The 18,483-nt window shown below is 34.8% G+C and overlaps 1 protein-coding gene across 4 annotated transcripts in view; it reads right to left on the bottom strand.

Moving 5' to 3' along the window:
• ZZZ3 (zinc finger ZZ-type containing 3) overlaps nt 1-18,483 on the bottom strand; it is a 101,193-nt gene that overhangs the window by 42,392 nt on the left and 40,318 nt on the right. For 2 of the 4 annotated variants that reach the window (XM_019413865.2, XM_019413867.2), the window contains exons 3-4: nt 17,697-17,844; nt 11,358-12,913 (exon numbers count right to left, since the gene is read on the bottom strand). In XM_019413865.2, coding sequence (XP_019269410.1) covers nt 11,358-12,862 — 1,505 coding nt within the window. In that variant the 5' untranslated portion in view covers nt 12,863-12,913; nt 17,697-17,844. The remainder of the gene's footprint in view (nt 1-11,357; nt 12,914-17,696; nt 17,845-18,483) is intronic. The other 2 variants (XM_053893699.1, XM_019413866.2) reach the window with 2 other exon arrangements.

Below are 18,483 nucleotides of genomic sequence, written 5' to 3'. Positions count from 1 at the left end.
ATATTTGATATACTTTGACTGGGTTTTCTAATTCCTGCAACCAACAAGCCCTTACTAAAACAAGCTCTGACCACTGTGACTTTGCTTATTCCCCGCACCAGTTTTAAATTACAGTTCATTACTAGTTGCTGGAATTTAATAAACTTGTATTCAAACTGAATATCATTTGAAGTCTCATACAAAGGCTTTCACAGGGAATTTTTTTTTTTTTTTTTTTTTTTTTTTGGAAAAAGAGCAAGCGAGCATGAGTGGGGAGAGGTGCACAGAGACAGAAAAAGTGAGAGAATCCTAAGCAGGCTCATGGAGCCTCACGCGGGGCTCGATCCCGCAACCCTGGAATCATGACTATGACCAGAGTCACAGGGAATTTTTAAAGGAATATATCAGTATTTTTTTAATCCACATATTTGTAGCCTTCAAGAAATTGTGGTTTTTTTCCTCCTTAAAGACTCTAGGCTTCTTGTAATAAGAAACCATAAAAGATGACTTTATAACTGGTTCCTAATACCTATTTCTCTAAATCTATTCAATAAAATTCTTGAGTTTCTTTAAGAATTCAGGAAGCTGAATGCAACTGACTGTACTGTGGTTAACATTATAGAAGTTGTACAATAATCTAGAAAAAAATCCTGACCACCAGTCAGATCAAGATTTACATATTTTCTCTAGAGTTTTAGATTACCCATTCTAAGAAACAATACATTATAACAAGTAAAAAGTTGCCCTTCTATTCTGTAATTGCAAATACATAAAAATTTCACATAATAGAGACAAACCAGTAATCTCTAGTAATAAACTAATATTCTACAGGGCAATATACCTCAAATATAGCTAAAGAATTTATCTGTTAAGCTATCTGTATACAATCATCTTACAATAACTTCAAAGACACAGGATATGTCTTGTGTTTTTAATTATTTCTAGCTTCTACTCAAAATTATGAGTTCATACAGAAAAAGCTAAATAATATCCCCTATTGAAAATCTTAAATAGAACAGACACATAAATAGGCAGGGACACACATTTTCTTTCAAGTCCTTCAACTCAATAAAGATAACCCAAACAGATTCTTACCATTCTGTTGCTTCCTAAAGCCTACTGTCAAAACTCTAGATTGACTGTAAAAATATATTTAAAACTATACAAAACATTCTGATCATACCAAACTTATAAATTTATTTTGTAATACAACCACTTTCTCTCTTTGGGGTCTGGTATTAACTGAGCTTACATTTTTTTTATACAGGCATGTAAAAACATTATCCTACCACCTGATAATGTGTTCAGACAACCAACGTGATCATGAGGCACACCCTTCTTCCCCAAATCCCCCACCATACCAATTATCTCTCCACAACTCCTGAGTTTAGTGAACTATGTGAATGATTGTCACTGATTCAACATTTCTTTTGAAAACTTAAAATCTAGATTTTTTAAGTAAAAAAAAGGAAATAATCACTAGTACTAAATTTTATAAATTCAAAGTATTAAAAGTTCAACTAATGGCATAAAAAAAACTCTACTATGAAAAGCATGCTAAATTTTTCTCTGACATTTTCAAAGCAGGATAAGGTTTACATTTCTCCAAAGATACATCAACCAACAGAAAGACATGGTTCCTCCAAAGAGCTTGAGTTCTATTGTACATGTTGCTATGATAATGCACACAAGGAGCAATCAGTCAATCTTGGGAAGATAGGAAAGAATTCTCAGAGTATAGAATTTCTAAATTTAAACATCTTACTCCTTTTGCAGACAGAGAAAGGAAGATAACCAGGGAGATGGGGTAAGAGTGGACTAGAGCAGGCATTTAGGCATATAAGAAAGCCTCAAGTAAAAGAATATAACAAGGAACTAATAATCTGTTTAGAATATCGAGAAACAGTAAAAGAATGTTTAAAAATCGTGCAATAATTCATTTTACTTTCTTAAATTTTTTAAAACTTTTATTCATTTTTGACAGACACAGAGAGACAGAGCACGAGTTGGGGAGGGGCAGAGAGCAAGGAAGACACAGAATCCAAAGCAGGCTGCAGCCTCTGAGCTGTCAGCACACAGCAATGAGGGGTTCAAACTCACAGACCACAAGATCATGACCTGAGCTGAAGTTGGACGTTTAACTAACTAAGCCACCCAGGCCCAAATAATTCATTTTAAAGAGTAGATTTTATTCTAAAAACATTTATTCTAGCTACACTGTAGGAGTCCATTGGGGAAATAGTACACTAGCACTGCAGAAAGTAAGTTAGGAAGCATTTCCAGTAATCCAGAAAAGAGATGACAGAGATGACCTAAATTTAAGAAAGCAGCACTGAGAACAAAGAAATAAAGTTGAATCATAACACTGGTAGGAGAGGAGGGTGTAGTGAAGAAGTAATTGAAGATTACTCCTGTTTTTCCAGACTGGGCAAGTGAAAGATACAATTAAGTGAAAAGATAGTGTTGAATATTGGATGTGCGCGAAGGAAGCAATGGTAAGTTCAATTTTAGACATGTTCCATTGAGTTTACTGTGGAGAAAGCAAATGGATATATCTTGCAAGCAGTCTGAAGCCTAAGAATAATCTGATTGGAGATATATACATTTGGAAATCCATCAATATAGAAATGATAATTTAAACCACAGCACTGTGTGAGAATATCAACAGAGAGCATACAAAATAAGAAAGAAGTCAATAACCAAAGCTCAAGCAGTGCCAAAAGCAAGGGGAAGGGCAAAGATATATTTATATATTCATTTGAATTACAGAAATCAAATCATGTCCAAATTTTTTTTAACAGATAAGAAAACTAACAACCTCAGAAGTTAAAAACATTTACCCAGCATCAAACTACCAGCTGAGAATTCTACTGGAAGGAGACTGGGATGTTCCTCAAATCTAGTTCTTTTGCAAATAATCTACAAATAAAACTTTTAAAAATATTAAGATTCTAGATTAAATAAGATAGCATTTTAAAGATAAAAACATTATCCAGTCATGAATGGTGACTTAAAAAACCTTATAAAACATTACATTTGGTTCATTTAACTTGACTCTTCATATCCATATATATATTTTGAAATGTTTATTAAGAAGATAATTCAGGTGTTGACTATAATCTTTTTCAATGGCACTTTCCACTCTCATTGCCAGTAAGCTATTAGCATGACCCTTTCTCTCCAACTGAAAATTTAATCATAACAAAATAATTCATGGCTTTATATTCTGATAACTGTCAGTTAAAATAATATAAAAAATACATTTACAATTAAGAGGAATGATAATATAGGACAAGTGAAAAGAAGCAAACAACAAAAGTTGAATCAGTTCTCCAACTTCACATAAATGGTAAAAATAGTACCAGGGAAAATAAATTTCTGCAAAATACTTAACATTTACAAGAAACTACATTAGACAGACAGTCATAAAGAAAGCATATTCACCATAGCTTTCTGAAATATACTACATCAAATTTGGCCCAGCCAAAAGACCTGAAAGGAAAAACAACTAAAATCTAGATACATTACTCTTTCATCTTTTAAGGTTAACACTTGAAACCTAGTAAACCCTGTTTCGTATCTTCTTATGCATCACTGTATCTTGTACCCATCCTCATGAAGTGTATCTGAACCAGTAACCCAATTTTTACTTCTGCTCAAACCATAGCAACACTTCATCAACACAACTAAAACAATGTCAAGTCTCTTTTACCCTCATTCTTCAATTCAAATTGGTATTATTCCAATTTCTCTGACTTCAGCTTCTCAGAAAAAAAAGCTACTTAAACTAATGTTTTACTAATAAGTAGAAACTAGTCCTCACTGTCACAGGAGTGTCAACAAAAATAATTTCCAAATGGTCAAACTTCAGGCTGGGGTGAATGTCATAAGAAGAAAACATACCTAAGTGCATACTGAAATCAAATCAGAAAGTTCCACTTTCAATCATGACAGAAAACAAACACTGAATATCCTCTTGCCAAACACAACTACACAACTGGAGAAAACACAGAAACAATTATTGTTAGACAACAGACAATATGTAGTGCAGGACTATGACCTATAAGAGAGAACAAACAAATAAGATAAGCCACACTATGATCACACTTTCCACATGGAAGTATCATTAGTACTGCAGAACAGGAAGCCGTCTTGCTGAGCAGAGAGAGAGAAAAAAAAAGAGTGTTTGGGGAAGTGAGGCAGCTGGAATTTGTGGGACAGAGCACCAAAGAGGAAGAAGCAAAACAGAAAAAGACAGAAAAACACCAAATATTTGTGTAAGGGTCCCCTGGAATCTTACATGTACAAAGCTGCACATGTAAAACATGAGATTCCACAAGACCAACTGTTTTCATGAGGCTAGAGTCTTCCTTCAGGTTTCAACTAGCCAGAGTAAAGACCTTTTTAAATGAAACACCAGAAAGGCCATGCCAAGAAGTAAGGCTAAACTAAACCTAAAATACAGGCTACTCTGGACATCCCCCTAACACAGCTAAAACATAAACCTTAATAGGATCAAGCATATTATCAAGTAAATTAACTGCCTGTCAGAACAAATTTCAATACTTTTAAAGAAAGAGAACAAAATCCAGACCCTCAGTAATATTTGTATGGTGGACATCTGAAATATTTTAAGTATGTGAAAATGAATCATAACACACTACAGATAATTCTGCCTACTGAGAGTGCCCTGAACAAATTGCTCAGACTTTTCTCATCACTTTACAAATTTCTCTATGTTAAAATCAGAGATTAAAGAGAAAAGTAGAAGCAGCTTTCCATGACAATGTAAAAGAAATAGCGGTACACAGACCTCACTGAAGACACATACTTCACTGAAGAAATAGAAAAGTCACAAAACAGATCTTCTCATTTATTACTGAACATTGTAATATCTAATGACATGAGTCATCAAAGAAATACATATATGGTATAGTCTGCTCACCAATTTATAAAAACACATCATTTTTAGAAGTCTATTTATTTTGAGAGGTGGGGGGGGGGGTGCAAAGATAGAAGGGAAGAGAGAATCCCAGGCAGGTTCCGTGCTCAGAGAGCAGAGCCCAACTTGGGGCTCAAAGCAGGGCTCAATTTCTCGAACCATGAGATCATGACATGATCCAAAATCAAGAGTCAGACACTTAACTGACTTGGCCACCCAGGCACCCCAAACTTTTTGAGCTTACAAAAAACTATTAAAATCAGGTTCCTGCAACTAACGGCTCAGCTTCAATTAGTCTCAAATACTAAATGGGTTTTACTGCTGAGGTGCCTGGGTGACTCAGTCGGTTAAGCCTCCGACTCTTGATTTTGGCCCAGGTCATGATCTCACAGTTCAAGAGTTTAAGCCCAGCATTGGGGTCTGTGCAGATGGTGCCTGCTTTGGGATTTTCTCTCTTCCTCTCTCTGTGCCTCTCCCCTGGCTCACACACATGTGCATGCTCGCTTGCTTGCTCGCTCTCTCTCAAACTTTAAAAAAGAAAAAATATGGGGCACCTGGATGGTGCAGTCGGTTAAGCCTCTGACTTTGACTCAGGTCATGATGTCATGGTTTGTGAATTCAAGCCCCACATGGGGCTCTGTGCTAATGGCTCAGTCTGGAGCCTGCTTCAGAATCTGTGTCTTCCTCTCTCTCTCTGCTCCTCCTCTGCTCATGCTATCTCTCTCTCAAAAGAAACAAACATTAAAAACAATTTTTTTAATAAAAAAAAACCAAAAGGGTTTTGTTGCTAATGAGTACTTATTGCCATGTATAAAGAAACAACTGTTGTTTCTCTATCCAGAATTTAGATACCTGGTAGCTTATGTAAGCAACAGCCTCTAAACCAAGCAAACAAGAAAACATACAATTAAAATGAACATCTCCTTGCACTAATGCTTATCTATGCATTCAAAGAGAAATTCTTCAGTGCATCACTCAAGAATCTTGAGACATAATTCTGACAAGCCTGGTTATTCTGATTCTAAGTTTAAAGAGAACAAAAAGCACTATAGCACTAGAGACAACAAAATGAAAGTCAACAAAAATGAAGAAAAGAAGAAAATTGTAAGTTACAGAATTTGAACATAAAAAAGAAGCTAAATTATGAGAACATAAAAAGCAGAGAAGTGTGAATCGTTTCACATAAGCTAAAACAGAGATATTCTGGCAGTGATGCCAGAAAAGTATCACTACATAACCTCTGTCAGCAAAAATGACTCTGAGTCAAGAAGAAAAAGGTAAATTATACTACAAACACACTCAGATTACAACAGAGAATCCCTTTTGGAAACCATTCACATCAGTTGAAATAAAAGATGTTGATATGGAAAGGAAAAAAACAAAGAATTCACTGATTATTTCTTAGTCAACGGCATACTCCTCTTACAACCAAAAATGTTATACTAAGGACATTATTTATCTCTCTCCTCTCATTAATCTTGTGCCAAACTACTGGGGCCAATCCAGCTATTATATTCCACAGTCTTTTCCAATTAGTTGAGAAGGTACACCACGCATGAGTTTTCTCTGGTAACCTCTGACTTTAATATACTTAAATGCATTCTAAACACGCCCCCCCCAAAGTATTTTTTTGCAAATTATCCAAGTTCTCTTTTTAAAGTCAAGCTGTAGCATAAGTTTTATACCCCCAATTCATACAGGGCAATTATTCTTCACAGATAAACTAACAAAATGTTCTTTAAAACAATGAACATGAAAACATTTCATCCAATAAGTAAAACAGGTTACTTACCAATAATGCTGATTCTCTGACAGATAAAACCAGATAATCATGATTATGCAATTACAGAGCTTAAACTCAGAGCAAAGAACTGTAAAAACTGAGTACCTAGCACCTTCTCCTTGAGAGTTCTAAACCTAGAAACCCGAAAATCCACGGAATTAAGTCTTTACTGGATGAGGTAAACCAGGAGTAGTTCAGACTATGAATTAGAATATGGGAGTTCTTTATGTACCTATAGATATCTGCCTCTACCTTATGTCTGCCAATAGTTCCTCATACTTTCAATAAATAACTTTAAAACCTTAATTGTGAGTTAGGAAATGGGGACTGTATAATGCCACCTATGCTATCTACTTCTGAGTTGGAGTGTCAAATGAGAAATTCAGTGAAATCACTTGGTACCTTATGAAGTATAACACAAATATAACATTATTTTATCTAGGGCAAGATGGCTCCTCTATTGCTTTCTAAGCAAAATCGATCCCTAATCCTGGAGTTTTCTGGTCCCTTGAAAGAAACTTAGACAAACAGTAAAAGTAGTCTCACAGGAAGTGAATCTACAAGACCTCATGAGGATTTTCTCTATGCAGCTTCTGAAACCGATGAAGATATCAGAAGATTGATCATAAGCATAGTGTAAAAGAACATATTGTAATTATTTAAAGTATATTAACGTTTTCAGAGGACCAAGTTTAAAAATACAATTCCTATAAATATTCTAATATGGCTTAAAAATGTCTTACCTAGAGACTACATAAGCAATACTCTATTTGATAAACAACTGGCTTATTCTTAAAACTTTCATTATCTAGAAACTTGAAAATTGGTATAAGCATTAATAATCTTATCAGTGAGTTAACCCTTTAGAAAACCTCAAGAATCCAGAAACTCTTAATCTGGCTTTTTATCCTCTGCCTGTTCATGAAAAGTTGTAAGATCTTTAAATGAAGCTATCCAAGGCCCTTCGAATATAAATTTAAGTGTTCTTGTACAAGGAGAATACAGAGAGAAATTCAGAGACAACTGACCAAATCACATTTCCATTCAAAAATTTATTTTCTAGTGGTTGCCTTGTGAACTGGGAAAAAAGCTCTGAACATTAAAACCCAGGACCTTCTCTATACCTGCTCTCCCTAGAACAAGAACTTCAAATCTAAGACACCTGACTCCACGCTTCTGATTCAAAATCCACAAAAGGTCAATTCTCAAAAAGAAAAGGCAAATCATAGTTAAGTACATGATCTCAGTCAGTCTGGCTATTAGGCCAAAAAGGTAGTCACCAGGTATTACCTACCACTTTAACAGAATCCTTCAATCTTGAAGATCAGAGGATTTTGAGGTAAAATAATATTTTTTTGATTCCCCACCCACTACTCTTTGAGAAAGCACATCTAGTAAAATAATCCACAGCTGGAATCTTGCCAGAAACAAAGATAATATTCAGTCCCCCGTGCTCATAGTTTTCCATTTGGAAAAATAAATATATAAAAGCAAACTGTGGGTTTATATGCTAAAGAAGAGGGATGGCATCTAAAAAGGAAACAGGGTAAGTACCCAAAATGCCCACAAATTCATTTCTCTGGCCTATGGCCTAATTACCATGAATCAGGTCTAAGGCTAGGATTCTTTGTTTTTTTTTTTAATGTTTATTTTTGAGACAGAGACAAAGCATGAGTGGGGGAGGGGCAGAGAGAGAGGAAAACAGAATCCCAAGCAGGTTCCAAGCTCCAAGCTGTCAGCACAGAGCCCAATGCAGGGCTCAAACTCAGGAGCTGTGACATCATGACCTGAGCCAAAGTCTGGCACTCAACCAACTGAAGGACTCAGGCACCCCTAAGGCTAGCATTCTATACACAATATCTTTTCAAACATTTACAAACCATTTCATTAGATGACCTTATATGTGATATCCTTGCAAACAAGACAGATAAATTATAGGCTAAATGGTAGGATAGAAGGTTACTGATTAAATAATCAATGTTAACTTAGAGAAGAGTTGTAACTCGAATAAAGAGCTATGTCCTCCTGGCTCCAAAGAACTAGGCCATACTGAGTGTTTTCTATCAATAACATATTTTTTAATCTGGCCATCAGGAAGTACTCATTCCCTACTGGTAAAGACAGTCATGTGTAATCTGAGCAATGCCCAATTCCCAGTTTCAAAAGGAAGTTGTCTATAGAGAAATTTACTAGCATGAAGAGAATGAGAAAGAAAAACAAAGTATTTGATACAGTATAATGTGTACCTGTGTATGCAGTAGAATATTCCATCTACCCCATTTATCTTTTTTTTTTTTTTAACCCCAAATGCATTTTCAAATGCAAGAAATTAGCTTGAGACTTCAAAGCACTAGATGGGTATCACGATGCTATCTTTTACAATGATAATTTGGGTACAAAAAAAAAAAAAAAAAGGCCAAGACAAAAGGCTCTTGGCTCTAGACAAAAAGCATTTGAAGAAGGATCTTACTGAAAGAGATTGCATCTAACATGATCAAACACCCTCTCTCAATTTTCTTTAAATTATCTCTAACCAAGATGCTAATCAAGATGCTCTCACTCTCCATCTCACTTCTACCAACATGCTTCCTCCAGAGGGAAAAAACATTGAAAGTGAATTGTCAAAAGATGCTATCTTCAAAAGACTGGAGAAAGGCAACAAACCAAAAAAGAATGATTTCTTTTGCCCAAGGTCACCCAATGAGGCATTAATTTAAAAATACTGTCCTAATAAAGCACCTACCACCCAAATTCCAAAGGACTTTGTACATCCTGAGAAACCCATGAAACTGTACTGGTCTCATTCTCAAAGGGTTAGGAATACGGAACATCACTTTTTAAATATTAAGACCACTATCTTTACACAACTGTTTTATAAACATCATCCTTCAGAATTACTATCAGGAGAGCTCTAACCAAAAAAGGACCATAATGAGTTATGAGAAAATACTTCCCATCAATATTCTAGCTAAGTCTTGGGGCACCTGGGTGGCTCAGTCGGTTGAGTGGCTGACTTCAGCTCAGGTCAATGATCTCACAGTTCGTGAGTTCGAGCCCCCCTTGGGCTTGCTGCTGTCAGCTCGGAGCTCACTTCAGATCCTGTCCCCCTCTCTCTCTGCACCTCCCCCACTCATGCTCTCTCAAAAGTAAATAAAACACTTAAAAAAAAAAAAAACCAGCTAAGCCTTAAAAAGAGCATTTCTTTGCCAAAGAAACAATAAAAAACAAAAAATTAAACTAATGAGTATATTTTGTAAAAATGCACACTTCTTGAGTTTTTGGTCTTTCCCCAAGACATATGTTCTTCCTCCTTGTGCCTCCAGATAAACAATTCTGGTTTTAAAAACTGATGAATAATACCAATGGTAAGAACTCAAATTATCTGAAATTGAAAAAACCTCACTTAGTTGTTTTTCTCTCAGATTGGACTTCAAATATTTCAAATACATAAAAATGCTAACAGTTCCATAAAAATAAATGAATAAAATACTCACATAAAATGACCTCTATTAAATCAATATTAAAATACTATTTATAAAAAAATTTTTTCAGAAAAGAAATCTATGTTAAAAGGCCACTAAATTATCATACACAAATGCAACCTATCTATAATGTATGGCAAAAAATTATTATGTTCCACAACCAGGATTTGATACTTTGATCTGATACATACCAGAATCTGGCAATTGTCACAACAAAAGCATTACAAAGTTTCCTCAAATTAACATTTTTACATAGCCTATATAATGTGATAGCAATTCAAAAGCATATTTTGTAGGGGCAAAAGGTGATTTTTCTGTTGTTGATCATGGTGTTTACAGTAAGCACTGTTCGCCGTTCATCAACAGTTCCTTGCACGATTACTCGGAGTTAGCTCCAATTTATTTGTGTTATTACCCAGAATACTTTGCCTTCAAAACAAAGGCTAAGAACTGACAGTATTTTAAGATAGTCTCCCCTTATAATTCAGAGTCAGGAAAAATTTGTCTCAAATGCTTTATGTAAACTATGCAACAGACTAACTTGCTAATATGCTAATTACAATATACAATTAGCTGTCATGGTATTAACAGTAATATCTACTCTACAAATCACAAGTCAAAGGTAATGCATAAAGTACATTTTTTAGTCAAAAGTTTTAATTGGAAAGTAGATATAAGCAACTAAGATAAAAGTGGATTTATAGCCTGCCAGATTTCTCTTAATCTATATGATGTCTAAGCACTCGTTAATTCTTCTACACTGCCTAGAAGGCCTAGACACTTCATAAAGTTCTGCGACTATAAATCAAAGTGTACTGTGATAAGTAAAGATGTTTCCATTTTACAAATTAACTGAAACGGTATAAAACTTATTAACAAACAAAAACACCATCAACCATGGCTTCCACATGTCTTTTCTAATTAAGATGTATGAACTATCAAAACTAGAAAACCATATTGTCATTGAGAAGAGTAGTAAGGTGAGTTTTAAAGTCTTTTTTTGGAGCTTTTTTAAGAGTTGAGATAATCATTATGTTAAACCTAAAATTTAAGCTAAAGCATTAATTTCAGCTATAATAAAAATGCTATGAATAGACATTTAAGAATAGATACTGAAAGCGTGGGGAATAATAAACAAAGCAGAATTCATGGTTACCATATTTACACATACTCTTTGTTGTGTTTCAGTGCCACATGATCTGATTCAAAGTAATAAACATCAGGATCATCATCTTCTTCTTCTGTATTGTGTGGATTGGCACTCTCTTTGGCAGATGGCAAATGTCCAATATTAAGTCTTGCCTCTGAGGGTGGCTTACTTAGTCCTTCACTCCCATAATTTCCAGAGTCACAAAATATTCCTTTTTCATTCTGAGAAATTTCATCAGGATTTGTGGGAGATTCACTTCTATTATCACTAACAGTTGCATTTGTTTCATTGGGACTAAGATTATTCTCCTCAAATTGTCCATTTTCTCTGCAAGGAGAATTGTTTTTAGTGGGACTACCTCTGGTAGGGGCTGCCCTTCGTGGTGAAGTTCTCAGAGTATATCGATGTTCTTGAGGTTCTGATAAAGACATCATTTGAGCTGAAACACAGTCTAGAACAGAAGATGATTCTGGTTCTCCAGAGACTGGCATACTCTCAAGACTTGTGTCCAGGGCGTTATTGGTGTTTTCATTACACTGCTCTTTTGAGGCACTGCTATCTCCCACCACATCTACTTCCTCCTCAGAATCCCTTAAGGATGACTGAATTTCAGAAAAGGGACCTGTAGCTGGCTCAGTAGTCAGCTGATTAACATGTTCCACAGGCAGGCAGGCAGTTACTATTTTGTGGTCCTCCAACTTGACCTGCACTTCTGAATTTGTGCAAGGCACGTTATGGTCTATATAACTGTCGTCCTTCCTACTATCAAGGAACATTGAAGTGTGGGTATCCGAATCCCCATTTTCAGCTACTGACTTTTCCTGCAACACATACGAACCAGTGCTATTTTGTTTAGTGTTCCCATCAGGCTGACAGTCGTCATAGTTTATAACAGCTGAATCGCTGTCATCAACACCATTGACAGCCAAATAGCCTGCGATTTCTTCAACTACTGTAGAATTAAGTGGCCCTTCCTCACTGACATTCACCTTTTTAATTTCCCTTTTCTCACAATCATCCAGTATAAGACATCGACAAGCTCGTTTAGTCCCTTGGAAATCTGCATCATTGTCCACTACTGTATTCCTCTCTTCTACCGACTCCTTGTCTGATTTTATAGGTGAATCTTCTTCTGAACTGTTTGGTGCTTCAGATCTAAGACAACGCTTAATTCTTTTTAAAACTGGTGAAACAGGTTCTGTTTGCCTTCTCTCACAATTTTCTACAGCCTGCCTTTCTATGTTATCTTTTTCTGAAGAAGAAAGTCCTCTTTTCCTAGGGCTTACCCATGATTCTCGAGTACTTTGCTGTTTTAAATCAGTAGTTCTTCCATTATTATTTCCTTTCTGAATTTGCACAGGCTCTGGTCTCTTCTTTGGTGATCTTGATCGTACTTGAGAATGAGAAGAGATTTCTTCAGGGTGAGCAATGCTACGATTCCTTAAAGTTCTACCACAAAAAGATTCATCCAAGCCGTTTAACCCCACTGTTGATCTTGTAACACGAGTAGATCGGGAAGCAGCCATACTATGGCAAGTCCCTACAATACGGTCATCATGATCCACTCATTGGGAAACCTTCAAAAATGTAAACAAAATAATGAGAAAAAGGTAATAGTTAATATACCTAAAACAAAAGCATAAAGCTATTAACTTTTAAATCCAAGTATAGCCAATATTAATAAATTACGTGATATAATTTCTTTTATTAACATTTCCAAAAATGATATTAATAATAACAGCTAACAATTATATGGTACTTAATATGTTCCAGGAATCATTCTATATGCTTTACATACATTAACTCATTTAAGTCTCACAACAACTAAGGTAGATGCTATTACCATCCCTACTTTACAAATGAGGAAGAGGATGAGGTATGTGTATAGTTTAAGTAATGTATCCAAAACCATACACAGAAGTGGCAGAGCAGGGCTCTAGAGACCATGCCTTTAACCTGCCTTGCTGTTTATCTGCTTTTCAGATACAAAGGCACAAAGGGCCCAGAGAAGAGTTACCTCAAAGACAGGATTTCATCTTGGTTATTAAAATAATACCTACGAATTTATATAGCAACAATCACAAAAACTATCCCAATCATTTCTTATGTTTTCTCAAAACATTCCTGGGAGGTAAAGTGGTAGGCTCAGCTCTTCTTAATTCACTCTTATTAAAATGAGTTTTAGGTCAAATCCTCTGATAACAAACTATGTGACATCCAAAAACTTTCGGTTGTAACCAGCAGATGAACAGATATCACAATCCTAGCTTGCAATAAGCTAAAAGCAAAACAGAGGAAAGCCAAACCTCCCTAGTCTCTAGAAGTACAGCCATAAATTAGCAAGTGAAAGGAAGTATTCTGAAGAGGATAGAAGAAAAAGGAGAAGCCCCCCCAAAGCAAATACTGCATCTAAGAAATAAGGACAACACATTCTCTCCTTCTTTAAACTCCTGTATATACGTATATGCCACAGTTTTAACTCATATTGGGAATGAGCTGGTTTTCTGATGTGGATGTTGGGTGTGTCTAAGATAGAAATGCAAGGGAAATTGAAAACTGCCCTGATTGATCTATCTGGATAAACTCTTAAGTGGTTATTATTTTCCAAAGGTTCTCCCATAAAGCAGAATAAAGGAGCTATTAACATTTCAAGTATCCATTCTTCTGCTCCTCTTCTGTTTAGCTTTCACAAGATAATTTGCCACTTCACTGCTTAACTTCCAAATGGGGGGGTAGGATGGATACAGAAAGAAGCCAGTAACAGCTGTAGTACATAGTTGCATAGTACCCTTCCCCCTCCCTTCCACGCTTCCCATAGCTCCTCCTACAAACCCTCCCAATGCCGTTCTACCTCTCCCCCTGCAAATCAAATACAATCTCTCCTTTGCCTCAACCAGAAATGTCTAACAGCAGAACAGTTATGAAGAACTACAGAAGCCATAGCAACATGCTACCACATACCAAAAAAAAGAAATATTAAAGGGAAATGTCTTCCTGTTCCTGACTGCTGACAAATGTATCAAGTTTCCCAAAAATATGTAAGCTGATTGAGTTTAGTTTTGTTTCACAGTAAGGTATACTTTTAAATTTTTAATTAACAGTTTTTAAAAATCTTACAAGACTCACAAAACCAGCTCTGGAATTAGAATATGATAATTTGTTCTAGAGAGTTATACAGCCATCGCATGAATAAGTAAAGGACACCAATCAGAACTTAGAAATACATTTCACATAGTAAACTTCTCCTATTTTGGGATTCATTAGAGGGACGTGATATGTAATTCTCTTTTGCTTAAATCTTGTCATGAAGATTACAGTCTATTTTAAATCACAGGTAATAAATATTGAATGTACCATAAATATCCACTTTTAATTACAAAAAATATAAGTTAAACTTCAAATGATGCTCCAAAACAGCACAAACTAAAAAAAATATTAAAATCAATTTATTTGTTTATACACCCAAATCTGGAGCTCTGAAATTTGAAGGTTACTAGTTTTTAAATATTAATTACCTATGTAAATACACAAAAGAAACATAAGTTAATTTTTTAAACTTTACAAAATATAATGCAAACATCTTTAACGCAAATTTGATTACACTCATGATTTATGATTCAAAAATAATATTGGCAATAGTAATATTTTATATAAAAAAAGAATTTGTTAACCTTTACTTTTTAAAAGGTGATGCCAATTAAAGACATATAAACCTCAAATGATACCCATAATAGGCACTCCTAAGCCCTTTTCTTTCCATAGCAATCCAAATGAAAGCAAAATTGCTGCCCTGTCATTATTAATAAAATAAACCTATTATTATTACTCAGAGTTACTTGTAAAGAACATATGTATAATATTTCATATTATTAGTATTATGTATGTATACATAATATATATAATTATAAAACACCACCTATAATGAGGGCCTATTTTATTTCTTCACCATTTCAGTGATCAAAACACTAATAAATATGAAAGATTAAACCTCTTTTTGTTTCTTCTGATCCCTAAAAAGCATTCTTATTCCATTCAACAACTACAATAAAGTCCATTTTATTTACAGTTCTCAAATCCTGTGCTATTGAGCCATATTTAAAGCGAACCTGTTTTATAACAAGGATAGTTTTGGTACCTCAAAATCTCACAACTCAAAGTGTGGCCTAAGAACGAGCATCATGGGCATCTCTTGGAAGCTTGCTGGAAATGCAGAATATCAAACCCTGTCCCAGATCTACCAATTAATCAGATTCCCAGGTGATTTATATGCCTGCTAGTATTTGAGAAGCACTGCCTTAGACCACTGCATCCAGACAGTATTCTACTAAAATCATATAGTCATCAGGTTCAAACTAAATTAGACCTATTTATAATATATCTTTTAAAAGTCCTTATTTGATTCTAGAAATAATAAAGCAAGCAAGCAAGCTATGACCACTTTGGTTAAAGAAGTACAAAGTAGGACTCAATTGCTTGCCTGAAATTAACATATTGTATGCACTTAAGGTAATAAATTGGTAAACATTCTGAAGATTAAATGAAATCTGAGCATTCTTCCCTCTGATAATTTTTCTTCTAACTTTTTTCTTCATCTTTTCTATTCTGGATAGGCTTATACAAAGGCACATACTTTCTATAGTTATCTAGTAAGTTGAGTGCAAATTTCAATTACCAAAAAGGGACTAAAAATGTCCTGACCATCTCAACCAAGTCTTAACATTGTTTCCCATGTTTAGCAAAGTACTATAGACTTAAGTAGTTATTTTCCTCATTTTAGCTATATAATATAGAGTTACTGAAGAAATTCAGTGAACAGGTTTGGAGCACAAAATTATATTCCTGCCAAATATTAAATTACTAAGGGAACAGAAAGGGACTTGTTTATAAGCTAAGAATCTCAGAAAATAACCTTGCTAGTTAACTAAATAGGAGGCACATGGTGAAAATCTTAGCCAGCACCCAATTCAATCACTCTTGTTTTAGAATTAAGGGAAATTGTTAGTTAACATATTCCTATGGCAAAACTGAATCTAGCAACTAGAATGTAGTTCCTATATTTTATCTACCAACTAATGAATATGGCACTTTCTAGAATAGAGGGAAGAGAATATGATCAATCACCAGAATTAAACAGACTCTTTTCCTCTGACTCCCACCCTCAAAGCTCTTATCCTATTGGAGAGCACATCAAGGACAGTCAACCAAATTTCAGCCTGTCTACTCATATTAAACCCCAAATCCTACCTATACGTCTAACATCTCACCCATTTATTTGCTGCTGAACTATCTTCCCCGAAATTTGAATCTACTTTTACCTCAAATCTAACTGTAGGATCCTGAAACAGTATCAGCAGTGTTTCACATCATAAATGTCCAGCCCCTGTGATCACATCTGCAAACTGCATCAATATGAACTAAAAGGAATAATAAACATTAAATTAAAATGGTCCACCTAATGGAATACTACTCTATCACCCACTTATAAGAAATCTCAAAAAGGTATTTAAAAATAATGCATATAACCTTTTGCTCCACTATAATTACCAAAATAGTATGGTATGGTGCATTTTGGGAATTGAGGGACTGGCAATCCTCCATTAACACCAACGTTCTAGCTGATATTTACTATCACAATATTAAGTTTTATTAATTGAACAATTTTTACCAAACTGGTCATGATATCAAACCAAAGTGAAAGGCAAAAACAAGAACAATTGATCAGTGTTACCATAGGATTCTTCTGTCTAAAACATAAACACAAATTGTTTAGTAATGGTTCAGACTACCCTTGTCATACAATTCTACGACAAATTTCTTCAGTTGAGCAATTATCACTATAAAGTTAAAAGTAGGAGAGTGAAACCCGGGGACCCACCTATGGATTTCAAATTAAAGTTCTTAATATTTGCCTTTTTGAAACTATAGATTCTATTATATACTACCTCGTACAAAGGGATCTCTTCTTTCTTCCCCATTGAGATGGATATAGATGACAGATAGATACATAGATAGAAAGCTGAATGAATACATACTTAAAAAGAAAACCGGTGAGAAACAGAAATCAAGCAATTTCATAAACCCCCTTGAATCAAAAATACCTAGGAGTCAAAGATAGGTATAATACTCTAGAGTTCCAACATACTTAGGCACTTCGTTTATACCCCTAACGGGAAGAGTGGGAAAATATTTCATCCCTAACCCATTGCCTATAGCTCCACACTCCTATGAACTGCCAGCCAGACTATACAATTTGCCATGCAGACATACAGAAATATAACAAGTAACCATCCCCACCAAAAAGAAAAACAAAACAAAACAAAACTATAGTTGTCTTCACTACTGCAAAACTAAATAACTTACCTGAACAACCAAAGATCTATCATTGTGGAAATATTATCTTTTCCTTATATCCTGAAGGAGTTGGAGCTATGATCTAGAATAGAGCTTAAGCATCAGGGTTTCAGACTCTCAGCTTCAGCCATGGAGAATACTAGAACCTCCTAAATTCCTTTCGTTAAAATAAAATAATAAAAAAAAAATTAAAGAAACAAATTAACTTATGCTAACAGATTTACCCCACCTATAATAAGAGGAAATAGTAGGTAACAGAGTATCTATTCAAAATAACATCTTTGATACTTCTTAGTAACTCCATAGTCTCAGAGATACTAAGGAACCACAAAAGAATTTTTAAAAACCAACAAAAACAAATCAAAAAGAGCTTGAAATATACCAAATCCTTATAACAACTCATTATTAGTTTGCATCAAAATGTGACTCCATTCTTTCCTAGAGTCTACAGCAATATTTTTTTGAGGTGACCCAAAGACTGCCTTTAACAAGATATAATTAAGAATATATAATCTATTACTCTTATTCTAGAGGCCTTCCCAAGCTTTGGCCTCAAATATGAAAAAATTGGGGACTGAACAACAAAAATAATGTAAGTTATGCACACCAAAGAATCAACTAAGTCTTCAAATATCCATATATGGTAACCTTGATGATTACTTAAGTGCCCTAAGACTCTATTACAAAGAGAAACTTTATTATTTTTGGCTTACGGATTTTCAGTTAGGACAAAAACAGTAAGGATTTTCTTTTAGTAAGTACCCAGTTGGCCAGATATTTTAATTAATCTAATTAC

This window comes from Panthera pardus, unplaced genomic scaffold (genome assembly GCF_024362965.1).
Source record: "Panthera pardus isolate Hobbes unplaced genomic scaffold, ASM2436296v1 HiC_scaffold_11, whole genome shotgun sequence".
NCBI lineage: Eukaryota > Metazoa > Chordata > Mammalia > Carnivora > Felidae > Panthera > Panthera pardus.
Note: the sequence above shows the minus strand (reverse complement) of the source record. Positions and strands in the feature narration are given on the sequence as shown.